This window comes from Halichoeres trimaculatus, unplaced genomic scaffold, assembly GCF_033239565.1.
Source record: "Halichoeres trimaculatus isolate MK-OKI-2021-1 unplaced genomic scaffold, fHalTri1.1 fHalTri1_scaffold_17, whole genome shotgun sequence".
NCBI classification, from domain to species: Eukaryota; Metazoa; Chordata; class Actinopteri; order Labriformes; family Labridae; genus Halichoeres; species Halichoeres trimaculatus.
In genome coordinates this window covers 28987076-29012659 of record NW_027437195.1, presented here as the reverse complement: position 1 = coordinate 29012659, position 25584 = coordinate 28987076, and the positions used below count along the sequence as shown (strand labels likewise).

At 37.5% G+C, this 25584-nt stretch overlaps 2 protein-coding genes across 5 annotated transcripts in view; both read right to left on the bottom strand.

The window, feature by feature from the left end:
• Positions 1-652: 652 nt before the first annotated feature.
• zfyve21 (zinc finger, FYVE domain containing 21) lies at positions 653-12658 on the bottom strand. Of its 2 annotated transcripts, XM_074691309.1 has the most exons (8): positions 12476-12658; positions 9431-9481; positions 8521-8689; positions 5733-5808; positions 5549-5640; positions 5290-5343; positions 3642-3772; positions 653-2171 (listed from the first exon to the last, which is right to left on the bottom strand). In XM_074691309.1, exons 1-8 carry the CDS (start codon positions 12599-12601, stop codon positions 2136-2138), a joined length of 735 nt encoding a protein of 244 aa, XP_074547410.1. In that variant the 5' UTR covers positions 12602-12658; the 3' UTR covers positions 653-2135. The 2 variants fall into 2 exon arrangements, with proteins under 2 accessions (XP_074547410.1, XP_074547411.1); XM_074691310.1 differs by lacking the exon at positions 5290-5343 and having other exon boundaries at positions 12476-12601.
• A 3969-nt stretch (positions 12659-16627) lies between these two features.
• Positions 16628-25584, bottom strand: part of klc1a (kinesin light chain 1a) — a 62280-nt gene continuing 53323 nt past the window's right edge. For 2 of the 3 annotated variants that reach the window (XM_074692817.1, XM_074692818.1), the window contains exons 15-16: positions 20623-20689; positions 16628-18151 (exon numbers count right to left, since the gene is read on the bottom strand). In XM_074692817.1, the coding sequence (XP_074548918.1) occupies positions 18086-18151; positions 20623-20689 (133 nt within the window). In that variant the 3' untranslated portion in view covers positions 16628-18085. The remainder of the gene's footprint in view (positions 18152-20622; positions 20690-25584) is intronic. The other variant, XM_074692819.1, reaches the window with a different exon arrangement.

The window sequence follows — 25584 nt, the reverse complement described above, 5'->3', positions numbered from 1 at the left end:
GATCTTTAAGAGATCTTCACAAGATCTTTGGGAGATCCTCACGAGAACTTTACAAGATCTTCATGATATCTTCACGAGATCCTCAAAAGATCTTAATGGGATCTTCATGATGTCCTAACAAGATCCTCACGAGATCTTTACGAGATTCTCACGAGATTTTCACAAGATCCTCAAGAGATCTTCATGCGATCCTCACAAGATCCTTGCAAGTTCTTTACGATATCTTTGCAAGATTCTCACGAGATCTTGCAAAGATCCTAACAAGATCTCCAACAGATCTTCACAAGTCCTCAAAAGATCTGTACAAGATGCGAACAAGATCTTCATGAAAACTTCACATGATCTTCACAAGATCTTCACGAGATCCTAACAAGATCTTCATGAGACCTTCACAAGGTCTTCATGAAATCTTCAAAAGATCTTCACCAGATCCTCTAGAGATCTTCATGAGATCCTCACAAGATCTTCACAAATTCCTCACAAGATCTTTAGGATATCTTTGCAAGATTCTCATAAGATCTTCACAAGATCCTCACAAGATCCTTACAAGATCCTCACAAGATCCTCTAGAGATCTTCATGAGATCCTCACAAGATCTTCACAAATTCCTCACAAGATCTTTAGGATATCTTTGCAAGATTCTCATAAGATCTTCACAAGATCCTCACAAGATCCTCACAAGATCCTAACAAGATCTTCACCTGATCCTCATGAAACATTTACCAGATCTTCACAAGATCCTCACAAAATATTCAAAATATCTTTGCAAGATCTTTAAGAGATCCTTATAAGATCTTCACAAGTTCCTCACAAGATCTTTAGGATATCTTTGCAAGATTCTCACGAGATCTTCACAAGATCTCCGAGAGATCTTCACATGTCCTCAAAAGATCCTCATAAGATCCTCACAAGATCTTCACCAGATCCTCTAGAGATCTTCATGAGATCCTCACAAGATCTTCACAAGTTCCTCACAAGATCTTTAGGATATCTTTGCAAGGTTCTCATAGATCTTCACCTGATCCTCATGAAATATTTACCAGATCCTCACAAGATCCTAACAAGATCTTCATGATATCTTTTCAAGAACCTTACAAGATCTTTAAGAGATCCTCAAGAGATCTTCACAAGATCCAAATAAGATCTTCACGAGATCCAAATGAAATCTTGACCAAATCCTCACAAGATCCTCACAATTTCTTCACAAGACTTTCACAAGATCTTACTAGACTTGCTGAAATGATAAAGTTATTGCATGAATGAATAAATGAATGAATAAATTTTAAGGGGCAGACCTCAAACACCAAGGTCTCAGGCCTCTACATGGCTAGCCAATCAGAATGAAGGGGGTTTGTGGAGTGGGCAGCCTTAAAGAGACAGTAGCTGAAAAAATAAAGTCTGAAAAAAGGGTCTTCTTGATCATCAGGTTTATGATGTAAAGATACTACAGGGGCACCAGAGGGACAAAATACAGACTGAAAATCAGCACAATACCCCCTCTTTAAGTATAAACTAAAGAGAAATATCCTGAAATGCAAAGAACGTGCTTCTTCTCTTCTGCTTTAAAGGGTTGTTACGTGTGTTTTTCCTTCAGTCTGCATAAAAAAAACAATCTTTCATCTGGAAGATCTGTGTTCAAACTGGTTTAACTCATCAAACATCAAACGTCTGGAAGAAGGGTCGGAAAAATAAAGGGTTAAAACCTCCTCACAGGATCCATAAAGTGTCACGTCACTAAAATCACCAGCAGATTATAAAAGCATCGTGTGTCTGTTTCTGGTTTCATGGCACCTCTGAAGAAAATGGATTTTAAAAGTTAAACTCAGATGCTGATACTCAGACGCTGTGTTTCTGCTCGGCTGGCTTCATGGGAATATTTCTGCTGCCTGGTTTACGCGTGAGACAATCAAACATCTGAAGTGAAATCAGGTTAACGGTGGTAAACATTTACAAAGTTAAAGAGGTAACAAAGTCTTCTTTAGAAACAGAGATTACTGTCATAAAAACTTTATCAAGAACTGAGGAGGAAAAGAATCAGGACTAAAATCCAAACGATACCGGACCCCCAGAGAGACGGGGTGTAAAACACTTGGGTGTGTGCTGCCTGGAGGTTCAGGTTTGCTGCCGTCTGCACGTCACTGGTCTCGAGCTTCGTACAGGAGTTTGGCGGCCTGTGGGGGTGGACGTAAAGATTATTAAAGCAGGGTCTGATTAAAGAAACATGTTTGATTATCATCTGTTAATTATCTTTTCTCCATCGTCTGAGAAACATTAATTAAAGAGTTATGGGAACAAAGAAACTGCACTTTGAGATTAAAAGAAGAAAAACCAAACTAAATCTGATGGTAGGGGATTGATGCATGTTTTGACCAGATGAGGGCGCCAGAGGAGAGCTCAGTGTGTCCTCCATGCTGTCAGACCTGATCAGTTATCAAACTGCTGAATTCAGTCTCACTTTACTGGAAACTTTAAGGGATGTTTTTTAACTATAAAAGTTTTTCTTTTATTCCTTTTTCAAAATATGATTTCAGCTTCTTACTTCAACCCATTGAAAAACACACACAAGGAAAAACGGAAAGAAAATGTCTGGGTTTTATATTCTATAGTTTTTCCTGGATATTTTTTACCTTGTACTAAAACAAGGGTCTACAACCTGCTGCTCTACAAATTTTAGCAAGTTAAATTTCTTTTTTTGAAAAAAAAAAATAAAATAAAAAAAATTAATTAATTAATTTCAATCTTCTTTTTCTTAGATTTTCACATTTTTTTTTAATTTAATTTTGTTTTAATTGTTGCAAAATTTTTAAATTTTACAATATTTTGAAATTGTAGCTTTTTTAAAATAAATTTCAGAGTTTTTTTCAATTCTTGCAAGGTTTTGAAATTGCATTTTTTAATTTTTGCAAATTTTTTAAATTTCCAATTTTTTGGAATTTGTCAATTTTTTTTTTTAAATTATTTGAAATTGCAGTATTTGGATATACTTTATTTCATGTATTTAAATTTATGTGAACTTTGCAATTTCAATTTATTTGTGAATTTTGTAATATTTGGCAACTCTGAGATTTTTTTCAATTTTGAAATTTCCAAATTTTTGAAATTTGTCATTTTTTTTCAAATTTTTGAAATTTCAGTTTTTTGCAAATTTACTTAATTTCATATATTCAAAATGTTGTGAATTTTTGCAATTTCATTTTAGTTTTTAGTTTTAGTTTTTGTAATATTTTGCAACTTTTTGAGATTTTTTTGCAATTTCTTTTTTTTTTTTTTTTAGCATATTTATTAAAAAAAAAATGAAAACATCTCATTTACAATTTTATAAACTTGAACCTATCTTATAGAAAATTAATCACTAGGTTTTATACACTTTTAAGCTGTTAAGATAAAGTTGATTTTGAGGCTCCTAAACGACTTCAAACCAGCGGTGAGGTAAAATGGCTTTAGCTCATTTTTTAGATGTAAGAACAGTGAAAACACCAAAGAAACTTTCACAAGTCATGGATATTTGTCTCAGATATTTTAGGAATTATTGCTAATGTAAGTTGAGGGCTCTGAGGATAAATCTAATTTCACTTGGAAGACTTTGTCAAACTACAGCAGACACAAACTCTCCTTAAACACAGAGTCTAACTTGAGTTTACCTTGTGCATGGCGGCTAACCACAGCGAAGCCACCTTCTTGTCGTCTGCGGCCTCCATGCGGAGCTGCTGAGGATCCTGGGAGCCCATGGGTTTGTAGTGGAGCAGCATGCCGCTGGCCCGTGACGTGCCGCCTGCAAACAGAGACGTCTGATAAGACCCGGTCTAAGAGGACAGGAGACCAGACTTTATGAGTCCACTTCTAATTATCATAGAAGATTATCAGCTCAGACTGGGGGACACTTAAAAGAGTAAACTGTAATGTTACGAGATAAAACTAATAAAGAGAAGTGACTGAAGTCATAATCTTACAAGTCTAAACCAGAATGTTACAAACTTTCAGTTTAATTCAATGGTTGTAGTTGTGGCGCTGTGACAATAGAGTCGACATGTCAGGGGATTTAAGTCGTAAAATTACAAGTTTTAAGACACAATGTGACGAGATTAAAACTGTAATGGTGCAAGATTAAAATGATTATGTTATAAAACAAAAACTGTAACGTACCTGCATCTAAATTCATAATGTTGAGAGATCAAAGTCATAATTTTCATATTTTTTAAGTCAAAATGAAAAAAAAAAGACTTAAAATTATGAGATAAACATAATGTAACCAGATTTAGGTTGTAAGCTTTGGAGAGTCACGTCTTCTTGTTTTATTCAAGTAATAATGTTAAAGGTACGGAGTCATAATGCTTTGGGAATATAGTTGACATGTTATGGGGTTAAAGCTGTAAAATTACAAGTTTAAAGTCACAATGTGACAAGATTCAAGTCATAACATTAAAATATTAACAACATGAGCTCAAAAATCCTAATTTTAAGAGATTAAAGTCAGAATAATTACAAGTTTTAAGTCATAATGTTAAGGTATTACTGTAGAGAAATTTAAAATCCTAATTTTGGGAGATTAAAGTCACAATTTTTAGAAGTTTTAAGTCAAATTAAAACAAGTTAAGTCTTAAAATTATGGGATTAAAGTCACAATGTGATGAGATTTATGTCGTAATGTTAAGATACTAAAGTTGTAACGTTGGAAGAATTAAATCGACATGTCAGGGATTAAGTCACAATATAACGGGATTAATCTAATAATGTTACAAGGTTAAAATTAAAGCTGTAATTTTATGACCTTAAAGTGACAAAACAAGACTTAAATTATTATGCAAAGAGATTAAAGTTGAACTGTCATGAGTTAAATGTCTTTGTATTATGAGACTAGTCAAAATGTAAGAAGAAAAGTTGTGATGTTAAAGGTTAAAGAAGGTCAAAGTTATAATTGTTTAAGGTTTAAATCGTAAAACAGGAGAAAATCATCTCGTTACATTCTCAACTTTTTAAATTTATCCCTGAAGTTTTCTTGTTTTTGTTTTCCTGCAGCTCTAATCCCGTGGTAATGGAGCGATAAATTTCTCTCTGACTGAACTTTTTTATCGATCAGCTGACCGGTTAATTAACTCATCATATGTGAACCCTGAACATGAGGCAGTTGGTGTTGAAAACAGAGAAACGTCAGATAGGAAGAGAGATCACAGTAAAGGATATAGAAACTAAACGTTAGTGGTGAAACTTTGAGGACTCTGAGGTGAACGAACTGAAGGAGGAGACGGCTTCATGCCACGGACAGAAACAGGACAGAGAGCTCAGGCTAACCTTCAGAGACACAGTGACTGTCCAGCAGACTGGTGTAAGTGTGAATGTCATTCTCTGAGCCCCAAGAGGAGGAAGAAGAGGAAGAAGAGGAGGAGGAGAAAAAACAGTTTGTTAATGTCTGATTAGAGAAAAGAAGAAACAGCTTCAAGTGTTAACAAGAGACTGGAAGATTCCCAGCATCCTTTGCTGCCTCTGTTCGTCATTAAAGCAACAGAAAATAAGCAGCGTGTCGTATTTCTCAGTCAGAAACTCGGATCACCTCCTGGACTCGTCCCGTCCGTCAGAATCTGCATGCTGGAGATCCGAGAGAGCTCCACCTCGAAGTGACTCTCCCCGTCCAGGAACAGGTACCTGAGGGACGGATTCAAAGACTAATTCATTAAAAAATAATGGTTTCTAAAACTGGAACTGATCAGAGGAATAAATCTGGGACTTTTTTTAACCTGTGGTTATTGGAGAGGCGACACGTCATGGTTTCAGACTTCTCTGAAGATCCCAAAGTGACGACGAAGGTACCGCCTAGAAACAAAAACACACGAGGTATAAACTAAAAGGAGGACGATAACACTCTGTAAACATCTGTCACAGAAGAATTAGAGGCAGAAACATGATTTTATCCAGTCTGAGGATTAAGATTTGCATGTTAGAGTCATTAAATATTTATTTCATCAGAAATATTAAAGTTTTTTTAGAAAATCACCCAGGTTTGATGCAGAGGTTGAAGCCGATTTATCTATTTTATGTCAATATTTTCTATCCAAGTCATTTTTTAAATAATCAAGAAAAAGGTAAATGTAAAAAGTCATTTTTTATTTGTTTTTGACATTTTCTCGATAAAATGTCTAATCTAAAGATAATTTACCCATAAAATGCAATAAAGAAAAGTTAATTCATGACTTAAATGATGGAATAATCACTTGATAAAGTCACAGTTTTTCTGCTTTTTTTCGTTTTTAACTTGACAATTTTTTCCTATTGCATCATAAATATGAATGAATGAAAGAAAGAAAGAAATATATTTTGGTTCCCCTGCAACACTTGAAACAATTTACGAGTTTGAGGAAATTTTCACAAAACAAAACAAAGAAAAAAAAACACAAAATAAGCGAGAAGGAAAAAAACAAATGTCTCTCCCTTTTCCTCTCAGCTGACTGATGAGGTTTAAAGACATAAATGATCTCCGTGTCCTCCTCTTCCTGACGTGTTTCCTGATCTGTGCGTTTGTCTCTCTGTAAATCTCCTTCGTCGTCTTCCTGCTGAGCTGTGGAGGACTCCTCCATCCATAAACCATGAGGCCCTGACGTGCCGCGGGCTCTCCATCCAGGCCGCCGTCCCCCCTGCAGCTCCGAGCTGCTGATGGATTTTTCATTGAGAGGCCGACCTGCTGCTTATTTATAGCTGCTCGCTGACCCACACTCCACAACAACACTGAGACGACCAGAGAGGAGGAGGAGGAGGAGGAGTGGTCTGTTGGATTACTCCATGGATGAGTTTTTAGGTCTTTCTGCTTCTTGTTGCGATGAACAGTCAGAGTCAGAAACTCTGATGACTAAGATTTCCCTTCTGCCTGTTGACGCTGTGGTAAAAAGATGAATGTCGTCTCGGGACGGTCTTTAAAGACAGACTTGTGCCCTGATTTACCTCCCTTAGAGTGTGTGACCTGAGCCAGGACTCCCAACTTTTGAATGAGTAACATCTTTAACTTTTAGGATCCCTGGTTGGACTGATCTGACTGAAAACCTGCGTCCACTGAGAGGAGCAGACTGGGAAACACGGGAAAGCATAAACTAAACTGTCCTCAGAGCCACCAGGAAAACTGAAGAAGAGGAAGAGGAAGAAGAAGAGGAGGAGAAGGAAAAGAAAAAGGAAAAAGAGAAGAAGAAGAAGAAGAAGAAGAGGAAAAAGGAGAAAGAGGAGAAGGGGGAGAATAAGAAGGAAAAGGAGGAGGAGGAGAAAAAGAAGGAAGATGAGGAGAAGAAAAAGAAGAGGAAGGAGGAGGAGGAGGAGGAGGAGGAGGAAAAAAAGGAGGAGGGTAGAAGAAGAAGAAGGAGAAGGAGCAGAGGAAGAAGAAGAAATAGGAGAAGGAGGAGGAGGAAGAAGGAAAAGAAAAAGGAAAAAGAGGAGAAGAAGAAGAAGAAGAAGAGGAAAAAGGAGAAAGAGGAGAAGAGGGAGAATAAGAAGGAGAAGGAGGAGGAGGAGAAAAAGAAGGAGAAAAAGGAGGAGGAGGAGGAGGAAAAAAAGGAGGGGGAGTAGAAGAAGAAGGAGAAGAAGGAGAAGGAGCAGAGGAAGAAGAAGAAATAGGAGAAGGAGGAGGAGGAAAAAGGAAAAAGAGGAGAAGAAGAAGAAAAAGAGGAAAAATGAGAAAGAGGAGAAGAGGGAGAATAAGAAGGAAAAGGAGGAGGAGGAGAAAAAGAAGGAGAAAAAGAAAAAGAAGAAGAAGGAGGAGGAGGAGGAGGGGGAAAAAAAGGAGGGGGATTAGAAGAAGAAGAAGAAGAAATAGGAGAAGGAGGAAGAGGAAGAAGAAAAAGAAGAAGAAGAAGAAATAGGAGAAGGAGGAGGAGGAGGAAGAAAAAGAAGAAGAAGAAGAAATAGGAGAAGGAGGAAGAGGAAGAAGAAAAAGAAGAAGAAGAAGAAATAGGAGAAGGAGGAGGAGGAGGAAGAAAAAGAAGAAGAAGAAGAAATAGGAGAAGGAGGAAGAGGAAGAAGAAAAAGAAGAAGAAGGAGGAGGAGGAGAGAAAGAAGAGCAGCAGCAGCTTGTGGCGTTTTCTGCCCTGAGACTTTCGCCCAGGGATGTTCTGATTTAAAAATGTTGGCAGATACCGACATCTGATAGCAATATCACTGTTACGGTCAATAACAGATATGTACTGATAACAATTTTGGTAAAAAAAAAAAAAAACAAAAAAACAACCTGAGATGATGTGTTGAGGTAGTTCAGGAAGAAAAAGCAGCTCGATCATGAGAAAAGACGACCATGGAGAGGATCAAAGATGGCGCCCACTGGAGATAACCCAAAAGCGGCTTCTGGACATGACAGTTATAGCACCATCTACAGGCCTGGCATGCTTACTACAGCGTTTAGTTGGGGGGTTAGTTTTGCTCTTTTTTGTGTATCAGAGTTGGAACTGACACATTTAGTCTCTTGATAACTGATCAAACACTGATGATCTATTGTTGTCGTCACTGCTACGATCAAACACGTCCTGACTAGTTCGTCTTTGAGCGTCTCACCTCCCAGCAGCACTTTGAGCTGTTTGTCGTAGAACTCCATCTCTTTCTGTGACACCAGGCCGCACTCTGCGCACTGACGCACCGGGTCCACGAAGCACATGCGGGGCAGCACCACCTTCTTACTGCAGCATTTATCGCAGAAACACCGCCCGCACCGCCGACAGTGGTGCTGCAGGAGGAACGAGACACAAACGCTTATTGTTGAGGAAGCTGCACGTCAGATAAGACAAAGACTTTTCCAGTTTTACTCCGTTAGAGAAGCAAAAAACATTTTTTATTATGGTGACAAGGAGAAAACAAACAAAACATTTCAAAATCCTGCAGAATGCACGTCTGTGGTTTCTGTTTGTGTCTGAAAGGAAGCGTGTCAGCAGAAACAGACGTGTTTTCCTGAATGTAGGTCAGAGAGTGACCACAAATCTGAGGAGACGATGTGACTCAGAGACACTTTAGTTCAGATCTGTGTGTGACCTCAGGAGAGCTGCTGTTTACAAGTCAGAATCAGATGCAAACTAAAGTTTTAGGACGTTTTACATCTCTGAAATTTTAAAAATAACCCCAGAAAGTGCAGTTAAGGAGACTTGGAAGTTAAAGCGAATACCAGGTTTTACTACAAAGAGGCTTTTTTTGCAAATATGTAAGGAAACTGGGCAGAGCCGTGGCGTTAATATACGAGTAGTCACTGGAAACAAAAGCCTCCACAGAGTCCTCAGAGTGTGTCAGCGCCAAAACAAATGAACAGAAGCCAAGAGGAGGAAAAAATAGTCAGAGATTTTTCCAGACAAACTGAAAGCCTCTTTAGTTTCCTGCACGACGTGTCTCTCTCTCTCTCTGCTGTATTTTTTCTTTTTTCAGACTTTAGATAACGCTGTGATTTGTTTTCACGGCCGTGGTGCTGAACAAAACAAACCTTTCTCCTGATGAAGTCAAACTTGGTGTCACACTGCATACATCTCGGGCACTGAAAGACAAGACAGGAAGGAGGAAAACAGGATGTTACACAACGTGCTGAGCAGGGTGGATTCGAGTTGAGCAGCAGCTGGAGAAAATAACACAAAGAGTGCTTTCCATGACGAGGATAATCTTGAAGTTATTGAAAACAGCATGTAAACTCAGGTGATATTCATAACATGTTCAAACTGTTCTGATGGTGTGCATACGATACAGATTTTATCCCCAATAGAGGAGATAAAAGATTTGAATCCTGGGTAAGGAAAGGTTTGACAACATACCTTTCATTTACACAAAAAAATACATTAAAAGTTTTCAAAGTCTGAAGGACAAACATCAATTGGAGAGAGCACTGTTGGAAAAATGTAATTAGATACTTTAAGACCCCATATCAAGAAAAGCATAAGAACCCAAGTCCAACATGCTGGAGACAGTCAATCATTTTCATGTCTTCTGGGGTTGCCCCAAACTGAATTTGTACTGTGAGTAGGCCTGTCACAATAACAAATTTTGCTAGATGATCATTTTCCAAAATAATATTGCTGATAATCGATGATATTGTCAATATCATTTTGATTTTTTTTCCATTTTTTCATTGATGTAATTATGATAAATGGGATAATAAAGTGAGTACACCATATCAAAAGCAAGAAACTTTAATTTCTTAAGAGTATTTAACTGTAATTAAAAGGTCAGGATCTTTTAAATAAAATAAATTAAAGAAAAAATATAATAGATTTAACAAACAAAGAGAAAAAAAATACAATGAAAATGAAATGGACTCTATTTCAGAAAAAAATACATGTCAATAAAAATAATTAATACGAATCAAAAACAATAAAACATAGACCCTGTCTCTAAAGAAAAAACGAAACTCCAAAAAAAGAAAACAACAATAAAAACTACAGCCTAAACAAAAGGGAGTTTATACAGTTCCTGAATTGTTTGTAACATGTACTTTTTCCCAGTCAATCCGTACTGTCTGTCAAACATTTTTAACATTTCTGGATTTAAACCGTATTGAAGGGCTGCATTTCTTTGGCAATGAAGCTGTCTTTGAGCGCCACCATTTGGCGCTTGTATTTCTATTTACTTTGCCGACCAAATGCCTCAGTAAGAGCAGATTGTCAAAGAACAAGGCTCCGCTGCACCTCCCCTTCTTCTTCTTCTTCGTCGCCACTATTTTCAAACAAATGCGACATATCAGCTCGTTGGTGTTCATGAGCTCACACTTTGTTCATTCTGATAAAAAAAAAAAAATAAATATTCCCACACTGGGACTGTCGCAGACGGCTTAAGAACCGTGTCTTTGGTGCCATCACTCATATTAGAAAACAGCATGTAAACATTCTCAGTGCACGGTGGAAGAAGTGTGTGAACCATCCTTTGATAACCTCAACCAAACTTTTCCCTCCAATCAGTTCAACTTTGGTTTCATCCGTCCACAGAATATTTTGCCAGTAGTGCTGTGGGACATCCAGGTTCTCTTGTAAACTTGAAACTTGTTTTTTTTTTTTTTTTTTTTTTTTATTTGGACAGCAGTGGCTTCCCTCCACAGTGTCTGCCCATTAACTCAATTCTTGTTAAGTACTTAATGTACCACAACAGAGGTGTTAGCATGTGCCAAAGGTTTGTGCAAGTCTTTAGCGGACACTCTAGGATTCTTCTGCACCAATGTTTACATGGTGTATTCAATACTAAACAATAACACTTGTCTGTTTGTGCTCACTGCTTCATTATCTACCCATAATATAAAACCAGACTCATTTGAAAGCAGCCTGATAACAGGGAATCATTAACTCTGCAGGCTAGAGTTCAGTGTCAGGCTGGTCATAGCGCTCTGTGCTCTGAGTCTGTGTGTTTTTGTACCTTTGCTTCCTCCTGAACTTTAACTGCTCACTCACACAAACAAGAAGCCACACACACACAGAGACAACAAACCCCCAAACAGAGTCCAGAGCCAGCTTAGCAGCTCCCGCAGCTAACTGGGAACGTAGCTGTGAGCTAAGGCAGAGAATGTAGCTTCACTTTGACACTTCCTGATCGACTTAAACATCATAACCGAGCCTGACAGCCTGGTTTAGGGGGAAAATATCTGTTTTATTTTAGTCAACAAGCTCCGTTTGATGCCAGGCTGACCGTACGTGCCTGCTACGCCCAGTCCAGGGGCCAAGTGCCATGTCCACAACCGCATCAAGCTAACCACAGTTAGCATCGTAACTAACAGAGTGAAGGTGGAGATACCTTCAAAATAAAAGCGCTTCAGAGGAACAGTAGTTTCTTTTCTCACGAATTTAATTTCGTATAACATTTCAACGCTAATTTATGGTATCAAATATTTTAAAAAGTCAAGTTTAATATTTTTTGGTCACCATTTTCTTGACGTAAAAGCTTTTATTATTATTTTCATGTTTTCTTTCTTTTCTCTGGTGGTGGTTTTAGCCTTTTTATATTGTTGCATTTATGTCTGTTTTTTTTTTTTCCCCTCACATTCATCTTTTTTTCTTCCCGTTTATTTTTTTCTTTAAAACAAAGTTTGTGATTTTTAATTATTACTATTAGTAGTAGTAAGTAAAGACTAATGGACTTGAAAGACAACGTACATTCTAAACAGAGACATTAGAGACATAAGAAACACTCCTAATCACTTTCACATTACTTAAATGGATTATCTGATAACCAAAAATAAATTATCAGTTGAAAAAAATCTTAAAATAACTACGCGGGGTAGCAGTATTAATGGCACGCCGGATAGATAAATTGAAAAGTAACACTACTATCTGTAATTCTTTGAAGGGGGTCAGATGACCACTAAAGTTAACGGGAAATTAAGAAAATAATACAAAAAATGATTATATGATCAGTTAAAATTGTGTGAATTGGCAAACGGCTGCATTATTTTGAAAATCTGAACCGGAAGAGCCCTGTTTACCGTTGTATCTAGCTTCCCGCTCACAGCTCGGATGGCTCCTCGCTGTCAAACAAATCCTCCACCCAGACTCACCTCTTTATCCGGGACCCACTGCGGCTCGTCAAGGGAGAAGGGGCTGTTGAAGGCGCCGTTTTCCGGCACCATGCGGAGGCCGCTCGGGCTCCGGACGAGTTTCTTCCCGTCAGGCACTGAAGACATTTTGCTTTAGCAGCGTTTCTGTTCTCTGACCAACTCCTGCCTGGACACACCCTCTTAAGTGATTGGCACATCAACTGACCAATCACAAAGCAGAATGTATATCACGTGGTACGTTGTTTTGATTGTCCACCCTGTTAAAGGCGGGAGTAAGGAAAGATCCTTTTAATGTTTTTTTTTTGACGCCTGAAACGAGTTTTTTTTAATTCTCTTATCTTTACAGTAAATAAACAAAATTAAGTATAGTTTTTAATTAAGTAATTTTTTGTCACTTTTAACCGTTAAGTAGCGAAGATTAAGATAAATATTTCTCCAGATTTATGATACACTTTTAAAGCATATCAAATAAAAGTGGAAATACCAGCTAACTTTTATCATTTTATTTATTCGTCAAATAATTTCGTTATTTTTTCTCTTAAATTTATTTATTTATTTTTTAAAATTCCATTTGTAGTAGCTCAACTACTTTCTATTAATTTGTATATTCAAGCCTTTTTTCTCTTGCTTTCTTTTTGTCTTGAAGCAACTGGAGTTTTACTGAACATCGAAATTTACTGTTTTTAATTTACCTGGGTATATGAATGTATTTCTTTTGTTGTTCTTGAACTCTGGCACATTAAAAAATAATAATAATAATAATAAATAAATAAAAGTCAATACCCTAACATGTTGTAAAAGTGTCCATTTTGCTTGGACTTATTTTTTGTTTTTTTGTTTTTTAAAGTGGAAATGCCATGATATATATTTTTTTTTTATTCCAAGCAAAAACCTGAACTCAAATTGATTTCAATTTAAATGATAAAACATAAATACAAAGACTACAGCTAACTCTTTTTTCAAAATTAAAATAGTCAAGCCCACTTGTAGCCTTTAAGCGTTATCTTTTATTTATTTTCCTGTGGTTGATTAACAGCGATGCCTGTTGTGCTTTTATGTATAAAGATAGATCTTGAGTTCAGCGTGTAATAACCCATCATTGAGCTGTAATAATCATAAATGCAATGGAGAAAAAGTGAAGCTTCAGGAAGGAGAAGGCAGAAGTTAGAAATAATCTCCACCAGAGAGAGAATAGACTCCAATATTTAAAGTAACAGAGAAAATGTTGTAATTTGGACACTTTATTCAACTTTGCAGGACGAACATCACTGTTGCTCAGGTGGAAAGGAGGTGTAGTCAAACAAAGCGTACATGTCAGGGGCAGCAGCAGTTACAGAGGACAAGTAGTATCACAAATATGCCAGTTTCACCCAGGAACGCTTTTCCACCTCCTGTGTGAGTGACAGGATGAAGTTTAGTGTCATTTTAAACTCTGGGCATGAAGTCATCACAGCAATATATACACACACAAGACAACAGGGGGCAACAGGTGGCAAAAGGTGTCATATTGATAGAAACAATGGGGAAAATGACAGAAAATATGTGTATAATATAGTTTTTATTGTAACATGTCACTACTCCACACCATGACAGCCTAACGTTAAAATGTGAGAATAAAATCTGCTGTGAAAGATGCTCTAACCTTCACTGATCTAACAGAAACAACTTTAACTTTTCTTTTCTGTGTCTGCACCTCCTTAAAGTTTACATTCATGTCATCATAAACTGAATAAAACAGTAAATTAAATCTGATTTTAAGGCAGATTCTTGTTTCCTTCTACAATAACCAGCTCCAAGGACGGTTTGAGTTTCTGACATCCAGCCTAAAAAATGCAGGAACATGTCGCTGCAGATCACCGTATAAAATCAAACACACACATTAATATATTTAAGGAATAAAGACTTTGATCAGATGCTGAACTTTGGTTGCTTTCCAATTATGTCTAAAACATATTGTAACAGTTTACCAGACTGCAATAAATTAGTGCAACTTTCAACACCAAAGGGACGGACTGCATCACTTCTAAAGGCAACTTATTAAAGAAATCATTGTCAAATTTCAGACTTCATTCAGAACGCTTTTATTACATTCCCTGACTCCCTCTGCGTGTTTCTGGAGGTGTCGCCTCTCCAGAGTTTTCCAAAACGTCCTCATCACTGACGGATGTTACAAACATGTGCCTCGACGCTTTGTGAAGTCTCTGACAATCAGAGACAAAAAGCTTTATTTTTTAAAAGCACAAAGAAGGCCGACGAGCCGACTGATCAACAGTCGCCAGGAAACTTCAACTCGCTCCACAAAAGTGCCGATAAAATCTTTGTTGTACAGAAAGAAAAATGAGAACAATGAGATTAAAGACAGGAGCCAGTCCATTTTTTGCCATTATCGTAACTATCATGATCATACTCTACTACCTGGATGTAAACAAGCGCAGGTGGGGTTTGTAATTATTTTGATCCAGCTTACCACCAGGAATAAAAATATAAACCACTAAATTCCCTTTGAAAATAGATTTTATGCATAGAAACTGTTTATTTAACTAATATTGTTACAGACGTCGATCATAAAGAGTCAAATTGTGACCTGGCGTTTTATCCAGCTGCTGTAAGGTGAAAATTGTCTGTTTGTAAATATAACTATTTTACAGATAACATTTCTATGACAGAAAATATATTTTTTTATTTAAGAATAATCGTTGCATAAGAATATAGATGTTGAAATATCAGTAATTTTCTCTTTAGGTTGGATTGGTTCAACTTTACTCTCAGAATAAAGTTTTGTCTTTAAAGTAAACGCAGTTACAGTGAGGAAAATAAGTATTGAACATGTCAAATTTTTCTCATTACATTTATTTCCAAAGATGCAATTCAAAGGAAATTTCTCCCAGACATTGGTATTAACTGAAATAATCCACACATGAAAAGAAATCACAACGTTCAGGTCCATAAATAATGATTATGGTGAATTAAGTACGATAACACAGGAAAAAAGTATTGAACACACCATGGAAAGGCTGTTTACTTTGGACAGGAAATGCACCATACCACCTGAAATCTGTCAGTAATTATTACTTGAACTTCCAATTAGTGCAAACCAACATCAGCTGGGCTAGAGCAAATTGATGGTCCTATAAAAAAGGTGTTTTTTTCACCAAGCACTTAAATAGCACACACCTCATGATGGGTAAAGGCAAAGAGCTCTCTGAAGACATTCACAACCTGATTGTTGCTCAGCATCAGAATGGAACTGGTTACAGACTTATATCAAAGCACCTGAATATTCCAGTCAGCACCGTTGGGGCCATTATTCACAAGTGGAAGAAGCACCACCTTACCATCAACAGGCCACGCACAGGAGCTCCTTGAAGATTTCTGACCAGGGAGTCAGAAAGATAGTCAGAAGAGGACTCAACCAGCCAAGGACCACCCTGAAAGTGCTCCAGAAAGACTTGGAGGCAGCAGGTACAGTTGTTACAGAGAAAACAATAGGCAATGCACTCCACCGCCATGGCCTCTATGGACGCTCAGCCCGCAAAACTCCATTCCTCAAGAAAAGGCATGTTGAAGCTGGTTTAAAGTTTGCTAAACAGCATCATGACAAGCCTGTAGAATACTGGGAGAATGTTGTCTGGTCAGATGAGACCAAAACTGAACTTTTGGGCTGTCATACTACAGACCATGTTTGGAGGAGAAATGGCTCTGCACATCAGCCAAAATACACTACACCAACAGTGAAGTTTGGAGGTGGAAGCATCATGGCATGGGGTTGTTTCTCATCTCATGGTGTTGGCAAACTTCATATAACTGACGGAGCAATGAATGGAGCCATGTATGGGGAAATTCTTGATCTGAATCTGCTGCCATCCACCAGGATGATGAAGATGAGACGTGGCTGGACCTTCCAGCAGGACAACCATGAAGAGAAATGGGCCAAAATCACACCTGAGCAGTGTGGGCCATTAGTTCAAACATACAAGAAGCTTCTGGAAGCTGTCATTGCAAACAAAGGCTTCTCCACTAAGTATTAGATGAGTCTCAGTTAGTGTGTTCAATACTTTTCTCCTGTGTTATCGCACTTAATTCACCATAATCATTATTTATGGACCTGAACGTTGTGATTTCTTTTCATGTGTGGATTATTTGAGTTAATACCAATGTCTGGGAGAAATTTTGTTTGAATTGCATCTTTGGAAACGCGTTCAACACTTATTTTCCACACTGTATATTTCTAAGGCCACGAAGAGGAGAGTGTGTTAAACGTGTGAAAGTGTGAAGCGGTGTGACTCTGCCGTCAGTGTGTGAAACTAAAAGCCTGAAACCTGAGTGTGTCGCTCAGTCTTTATGTGCCAAATAAAAACGATCGTTCTGCCGCGTCATCAGCCAGACGGCGTAGATATCTACAGAGAGCAGCAAAAAGGACAGACATGAATCAAACATCATTTACAAAAAACCCCAAAATGTAAACATAAAACTTCATACATGAGAAAAAAAATTCTTCATCCAACGCGGGACGGAACGTTTCGAGAAAATGAGCGTTTGTCGGTTCTCTCTGCAGCTTTCCAACGCCTTTAATCTGAAAGCTTTAAAAAGCTTCATCTCAGAACTTTGTTGGAAATCTGCTGCGAGAATGCTAAGCTAAGCTAAGCTAACCTAAGCTAACGTCCAGGTCGGCCTTAGAGAAGACGTCATCACTGGACTGTTTTATACAGAGTTGGTAGCCTCAAAACATGGTGGATGCAGAACTGGCTCACTGTTTGAGTTAAAGATCAGTGGGAGAGGATGTAGTTCTGGTTCCTGGTACCAGACCAGTTTTAAAAAAATAGATGTAGTTCAATTAATTTTTAGATTAAGAGGATACAATTTATCTCAACCACTTTTTTTTTTTTGACAAAAACACTCACTTTTAGCGCTCCTGTGAGAAGTTATTAGCATATGTCATTTTTGGCGCCCCCTGTGGCCAAAATAGGATGTGTAGGTTTATTTATTTATTATGATTATTTTACTTAATTAATTAGATTAAAAAAGATAATTAATTAATTAATTAGATTAAAAAAGATTAATTAATTAATTAGATTAAAAAAGATTAATTAATTAATTAATTAGATTAAAAAAAGAGTCAAACTTTCATAACTTGCTGCTCCACAGGGCACTGTATTTTGGCTTCACCATTTTCCCAAATGGAGGCACGTCATCCATATTTACATACAGACGATCGTCTGACTGAGCTCATTTCTGCATCCACCAAAGCTCCGCTCTGTATCTGCCTTCATTCAGCGACAGCATTAAATATCCTAAAGCTAATCTGACACAGGCTCACTCTACATACAGTACAGGCACATCCAAAAAAAGAGATATACAGGGTAAAGATATACACACTCCATCCACACACATACAGCAGGTCTCTGTATGTCCACTGATTCCTCTTGCTCCTCGATATGTAAAGATTCAGATCCCCGTCTAAGAGCGCTAACCGGTAAAAGTGCGTTAAACCTGTACAGTGAGCGCTGGTGGCTGGGTGGGAGAATAACGTAGAGGTTAAAAGTGTCTGAGAGCGCAGATTCTCCTGTTCCCCTCTTCGTCCCCTCTTCGTCCACCAGGCGGGAAAAACCTTCAATGCGCCAGGTCAGTGTGGCTGGCACTCAGGTCGCGGCTCTTCCTCAGACGATTATTTCGTTCCTGGAGGAGAAGTAGAGAGGAAAGGATTAAATAATGAACTGACAGCTGTATTAAACTCTTCAGCAGAGCGCTGGAGCTTTCATTTAAAAGTGCTCGTTAAATTACCGTAACTCCTCAACTATTTGGGCAAGAGAAAAAAAAATCAAACAGTTCCTGAAAGAAGAGAAGATCAGCTTTCCACACATGATTTCTGACTCTTTTAAAGCCAGTGTAAAAAAGTCTAAATGGCTGTGGGATACATGGGTGATGAGCTGGCTAACTTTAGAGGAAACTGAACATTTGAACAGCAAAGTAAAAAAAAAAGAGACTGTTTATAATTTTATAAGATGTCCTTTCAGAATAAAAATTCTGTTAAATTCTGTGTTTTGCTTTTTATTGGATTTATGAACTATTTTAACAATGTAAAATCTTTTTATTTTGGTTCAAAATCTGAAATTATCAACACTAGGAATAAGAAGTAAAGCTCATGGTCATATTTTACCCTTTAGCTTGTTGTTTAACTTTCAGCCTCTGTTTTAGCCTTTGAACCATGTTTCAGCCTTACGCTCATGTTTTAGCCTTTAGATTGTTGTTTAACTTTTAGCTCCTGCTTAGCTTTTAACCTGTGTGTTAGTCTTTAGTTCATTATTTAGCCTGTAGCCAGTGTTTTAGCTTTTAGCCAGTATATCAGCTCATGTTTTAGCCTTTAGCTCATGTTTGAGCCCTTAGCCTGTGTTTAAGCCTTAAGCTCCTGTTTTAGCCTTTAGCTTGTTTTTTAGCTTTTAGCCCCTGTTTTAACCATGTTTAAGTTCTCAGCTCATGTTTTGGCTTTTAGCCTGTGTTTTAGACTTTAAACTCAATTTTAGCCTTTAGCTTGTTGTTTAGCTTTAAGCTCCTTCTTTAGTTTATGACCTGTGTTTTAGCCTTTAGCTTATTCTTTGCCTTAAGCTTGTTCTTTAGCCTTGTGCTTGTTTTTTTTGGGCCTGTAGCCAGTATTTAAGCTTTTAACCAGTAAATTAAATCATGTTTAAGCCTTTAACCTCTGTTTCAGCCTTTAGTTTGTTGTTAAGCTTCTAGCCCCTGTTTTAGCCCTTGAACAATGTTTAAGCCTTAAGCCTGTGTTTTAGCTTTTAGCCTGTGTTTTAGCCTTTTACCCCTGTTTTAACATTTAGCTTGTGTTTAAGCCTTAAAGGTTGTTGTTTAGCTTTTAGCTCCCAATTAGCTTTGAAATTGTGTTTTGGCCTAAAGCTTGTATTTTAGCCTTTAGCTCGTTCTTTGGCCTGTAGCCAGTGTTCTGGCTCTTAGCCGGTAAATTAGCTCATGTTTTAGCTTTGAGCACATGCTTAAGCCTTTAGCTGGTGTTTTAGCCTTTTGCTTGTTCTTGAGCTTTAAGCTCCATTTTAGCCTTTGAATCATGTTTTAGCCTTAAGACCATATTTAAGCATTAAGCTCATGTTTTAGCCTTTAACCCCTGTTTTAGCCTATAGTTTGTGTTTTAGCCTCTAAGCTTGTTGTTTAGCTTTTAGCTCCTGTTTTGGCTTTCAACACATGTTTTAGCCTTCAACTTGTTTTTAGCCTTTCACTCATTCTTTGGCCTGTAGCCCGCGTTTTACCCTTTTGTCCAGGTTTTAACCTTTAGCTCGTGCTCTATCTCTCTCCTGTTTATCTTTCTTCTGCTCTTCTGTCCTTTTTCTGTCTGACAGTTAGGCTCCAGTGTCCACCACCACTACAAAATTAATCACAGAAATCGTTTTCAGCAGAGAAAAAACCCAGATCTCTCTTCTTTCTACTTAACTTCATCAGCTGGTGTTGTCATAGATTCTTAGACAAAGTAGCATTTAGGAATAACCTGTAATATTGGTGCTGATAATCTCACTTTAAAGTGGGGATTAGGATCAGGCAGATATCTAGAAGAGAGACTTATTCAAGCTCACTAAGAAACTCTTCACAGACTTTAACATAAAACTTAAAAAAAACGAATCTAAAAATATAAACTTTGTTTTAAATAGAAAAAAAGGTTTCCCCATCGTGACAAGAATAAAACTGCTTGAAACTTTTGCTGATAGATGAAAACAATATGTTGATGGAAAGTGTTAGTTGCTCTGATTTATGAGTGTGTTTATATTCAGACCCTGTCATTAGATTTATATGACATGAAAAAATGAGAAACAGACCAGGTCAGAAAGTGTCTGCAGAGCTGTTTTTATCTCCTGGTAAACCAAGACACATCCCCACGAGATTATTGAAATCAGACATAATCTGAGAATTAATCTTGGAATTGGAGATTTCAAGAAGCCTTATTGGTAGATATTAAAATGTAAAATATAAAATGTGACAAATAAATCACAAAAACGATTATCGTTTGTCCTGTGTTTGTCTTTAAACAGAAGACTCTGGATGTCTTTGACCTTTGACCTTTCCCAGGTCACCATCCAGATTTATGCCCTTCAGACTCTGCAGACACTTCCTGTCCGGGCGCTCAGCCTCCTTACTTGGTAGTGGTCGATGGCAGCCTTGTCCACCACGTTAAGAACGCCCAGAGAGCTGGCTCGCTTCATGCTGCGCCCACAGCAGTGACATGCAAAGGTGGGGGGAGGGGGAGGTGGAGGTGGTGGTGGTGTCAGGGGTGAGGGGTCAGAGGTCAGGGGGGTGGAGGATATTAGGTTGATGGAAAGGGAAGTTGGTTAAAAACATTCATGATATTTTCACACAAGTTAGTTTCACAATCTCCGTTTATAAAATAACATTTAGCACGATGCTACGACCGCAGATTAGGGCCACCTTAAAGAGAAAAAAACAATTTTTAGTAAATTTATGACTTTATTCTCTTTTTTTTTTCTTTAACATGGCTATGATACCACTTTCTGTCGTATATCTTTTTTTTTTCTATCTGTGCTGAAGGTTGTTGGAAAAAGTTTCAGTTGTGTTAAACTTAAATACAGCCTCGTGTGCAGCAGTCTGTTATATTATGACAGCACATTACCATCGGTTAGAAAAGATCATTTTAAAGGTCATGGCTCTACTTAGGGCCCATATGCACGTCCAGCCATTAGCTGGGAAAACTGACCATTTTACAGTTTTAATTCGCTCTATGTTTTTCTGTGTCTGGGTCTTTCAGGATCTGTGTGGTGAAATGTTGAAATTCATAAACTGCTTGAAGAGTTTCGCTGCATTCCAGGCAACCCATTACTCAGTTGAAATTTCACAGTTGAAATCTCCGACCTGAAAGCGTTCCTGGCAAATTAAGACTTTGGTTTAAAAGGAATTCTGGTTTGTAAACAAACCAACATGTCCGACATGATAAGCATAAAACTTGTTCATTTGAGTGAAACAGAGGAGGGGAAATAAGTCATCTACCAATATCTGTGGAGTAAAAAAATGTTGCTTCCCATGCCAAATATGGGTTGTGATTAATTGCATTTAATCGCGATTAATCACATTAAATCACGATCAATCGTGATTTACGCTTTAAAACGTGACCAACTGTGATTAATCACATTTGACTGTAATCAATCCCGATTTATCGCATTTAATCGTGATCGATCGCAATTCATCACATTAAATTGTGATAAAATGCATTTGGTCATGATTAATTTGCTTGATCCCAATTAATCACATTTAATCGTAATCAATGGTGATTAATCACATTTAATTGTGATCAATCGCAATAAATCACATTTAATCGTGATTAAAGCGATTGATCGCGAAAAATCACATTTGATCGTGATCAATCGCAATTAATCAATTTAATTGTGATAGATCATGATTCATCACTTTCAATTGTGATTGTTCGCGATACATCACATTTAAACGTGATCAATCGCAATTAATATCTTTAATTGTGATTAAGCATGATTCTTCACATTAAATCTTGATCGATCGCGATTAATCAGTTTAATTGTCATCAATCCCGATTTATCGCATTAAATTGTGATCATTTGCGATTGATCACGATTAAATCAATTAATCGTGACTTATCACATTTAATCATGATCAATCGCAATTAATCATTTTAATTTTGATCAATCGCAGTTAATAACATTTAGTCTTGATAAATCTTGATTAATCGCAATTTATTAATGACAAAACAGAATTATTTTAATTAGATTCTATTAATTTTTTTTCTTATATTTGACTATTTTTAATGGTTTAAATGCCTGCAGCCGGTCTTTTGATTGTTAGTAAACTCCTGTCCATGCACACATTTGGTAACAGACACATAAACACCTTTATTAGAAAGTGGTACCAACAGTTTTTTAGGCGACAAACATTTATGAGTCATAAGTTGAGTAAACTGATATTTTTATGTCAGTGAAATTCATGCAAACACCAAAAATCATGCCTGAACATGTGTTCATCACAGCAACACTGCAGGAAACGTCCACTCTGACGAGTCACATGATTGTTCCCTCGGTCACGTAGGTTTACTCAGATAGCTACAATTTCTTCATCTTTAAAATAAAAATAAATGATGTCTCTTTTTCCTCTTTGAACCAAACGCTGGTGTCTTATGACTCGTCTGAACAGACGTTTCTGCAGTGATGGAGTTTTACTGTCAGCCATCTGCTCGTGATGATGATGGCGATGATGCTGGAGGCAGCGACATCATCATGTCCTTCATCGTCACGGAGCCAAAGAGGAGAGCAGCGCAGAGAGAAAAATGGAAACCAGTGCTCACACAGATGAGGCATGCAAACATTCAAATGAAAAAAATTTATTCATAAATAAAAATTCATCACAGCAGTAAATCAGAAACACAAACAGCCATGCAGACAGCTTCGTCTCTCCAGAATCAAACGCTCAGAGAAAAATGAGGAGAATAAAATCCACAGCTGAGTCAAACTGAACTATATTTCAAAACAAGTTGAAATAAATAGCCCGACAAGCCACACAATGCAATAAATATGGAACTAAGAGTGGTTTAACTGAAACCAGCAGGAAGGCGTTTCAAAGCAGACATTAGTTTGTTTCAGATGCTTTTTGACTTCACCGCTCGCAGCCGGAGGGCGAAGTCGCTCGATCGTTTTCACATTTCATCGACGCAGCTCTGAGTGCACGCCACGTACTGTACAGCGAGGAGGACTTTGGTTTTCTTTTTCTTCAGATTTGAGTTTAAAAAGTAAGAAGACAGTGAAATAAAATCTAAAATGATTCGTTTGTCATAGCTTTACATTCAACAAACCTTTGACCAGTTAGTCAGAAATCTTTGGGTTAAAATAAGAGAAGTTTTTGCTCGTTCCCATTAATTAATATTGAGTATCGGCCAAGTCCTGATCCGATTTTTGGGTTTGGAGAAACTTTCCTCTAGAAGTGAGAAAGTGAAGCTGCACACTTTTATTTTGCCTCTTTTAAATACACAATAGTGAAAAATAATTAAAATATGTCTTGAGCTCATCACTCAAGCTAAAACCCTCAGGATCCCCAACCCGCCGGCGGGATCGAAATAACATTTTTTTTTAAATGACTGGCACTTACAAGCCATTTGTCCAATCCAAAAACTGAAAACACTGGCGTAATCATCAGATTCTCAAGTTTCCGAGGGTACCTGAATGTATCACATAAGAAGCCAGGAACATGTCCTAACATGCAGCAGAAGACTAGTTAAAAAAAAAAAAATCTGCTTTTTTCTTGCATCTTGGGACGTGAGGGAGTCGCGTAGTCTGCACGGCACATTTTCAGCACGTAGACAAGTCGCGATTAATCACATTAAATCGCGATCAATCGTGATTAACAATTTTAAACGTGATCAACCGTGATTAATCCTATTTGATTGAATCAATCCCGATTAATCGCATTTAATCGTGATTAATTCATCACATCAAATTGTGATGAATTGCATTTGATCATGATTAAATCGCTTGATCCTGATTAATCACATTTAATCGTGATCAATCCCAATTTATCGATTTAATTGTGATCAATTGCAATTAATCACACTTAATTGTGATCAATCAAAATCTATCGATTTAACTGTGATCGATTGAAATTAATCGCATTTAATCCTGATCAATCGCGATTAATCGCATGTAATCATGATCAATCCCAATTTATTGATTTATTTGTGCTCAATTGCGATTAATCGCATTTCATCCTGATCGATTGCAATTTATCGATTTATTTGTGATCAATCGCAATTAATCACATTTATTTGTGATCAATCGCAATCTATCGATATAATTATGATCAATTAAAATTAATCGCACTTAATCCTGATCAATCGCATTTAAATGTGATCAATCGCAATTAATCACATTTAACCGTGATTAATCGCAATTTATCGATTTTATTGTGATCAATTGAAATTAATCACATTTAATCGCGATCAATGGCGATTAATCGTACTTAATCGTGAGAAATTCATCAACATCACTTTGAAATTCATGTGAATAATAACTCGTTGGCTCTCTTAACTCTGTAATAAAAATAATCTATGCTTCTTACGGCTTTCGGTAAGCCCTGAACTGTGGACAACTTGTATACATGTGATACAGCACACTATTATCAGAGGCTGCCCTGAACACAACTCTCCAGAGACGGTGAGACTTCAAGAGTAAATATAAGACACCAACGGGATGACCTCGTGTTTTTCCCCTTCATGGAAACGTTTATTTTGCGTAATGATGCGTTTGCGAATTTTGCTCAATGACGGCTGAGAGGCTCAGCTAAAATTCCCGATCACTGATGCTTTAAAAAACGCCAAAATCTGGCCCGAAACAACACTAGGGATCAGGATCCAGACATCCCTAGTTAAAATTTTTGTATGAGGAAAGAAGCTTTGGAATTAAAACCTAGTAATTTCCTTTGAATTTCTCAACTTTTCTCTCATTATTTCAACGTTTTGCTGTTAAATTTGAAAAAAATAGCTTTTTACAACGACACAGCTTTCCTGAGAGATATGTCACTTTAAGAAAAAATGTGCAAGGGTTTTGTACCCAGAGAAGCGTTGAATCAAGACTCTAATTTTAATTCCTTTCTCTATATCTCGTCTGGATGCCTGACTTTTGAAGGTTTGCAGTTTTTCCAAATCAGTAGGTTTTGGTTTTATCCATTTTATTAAATGTATTTATTTTAAACTGAAGACAGAGGTGAACTTTTTCTTGATGTTAGCCTCAGTGTTGAAAACCAAAGCATCCTGAGAAAGTTTTATCGCTGTGCAGAAGCGGAGCGACAGCAGAGCTGAATCGATGGGATGGAAAACCCAAAAGGACCAACGTGTTTGTGTCAGCAGAAGCTCCCGCCATCATCTCATGTGCAAACAGCTTTAGAGTTTCACCGCGTCACCAGCAGAAAAGCAGAGCCAATCCCTTCTTTTGTTTTTGGTTAGTGCACCACCCGCCGAGCCGAGCCGAGCCGAGGTGAGGCGAGGCGTGGAGGGCCGGCTCGTCCTCCAGTCCTCCAGTGCATAAAGAGAGTCCCCCTGTAGTGAGGTGAGGTGGGGGGGTCAGGTGTCTGTT

What these genes read in the sequence shown, in the direction of transcription:
- zfyve21 (XM_074691309.1), bottom strand. Translation starts at nt 12,601, where the DNA reads ATGTCTTCAGTGCCTGACGGGAAGAAACTCGTCCGGAGCCCGAGCGGC. An exon ending in GGACGGGACGAGTCCAGGAG is followed by an intron (nt 5,344 to 5,548) that starts GTGATCCGAGTT and finishes CTTGGGGCTCAG; the next exon opens with AGAATGACATTCACACTTAC. An exon ending in GGTTAGCCGCCATGCACAAG is followed by an intron (nt 2,172 to 3,641) that starts GTAAACTCAAGT and finishes CCACCCCCACAG; the next exon opens with GCCGCCAAACTCCTGTACGA.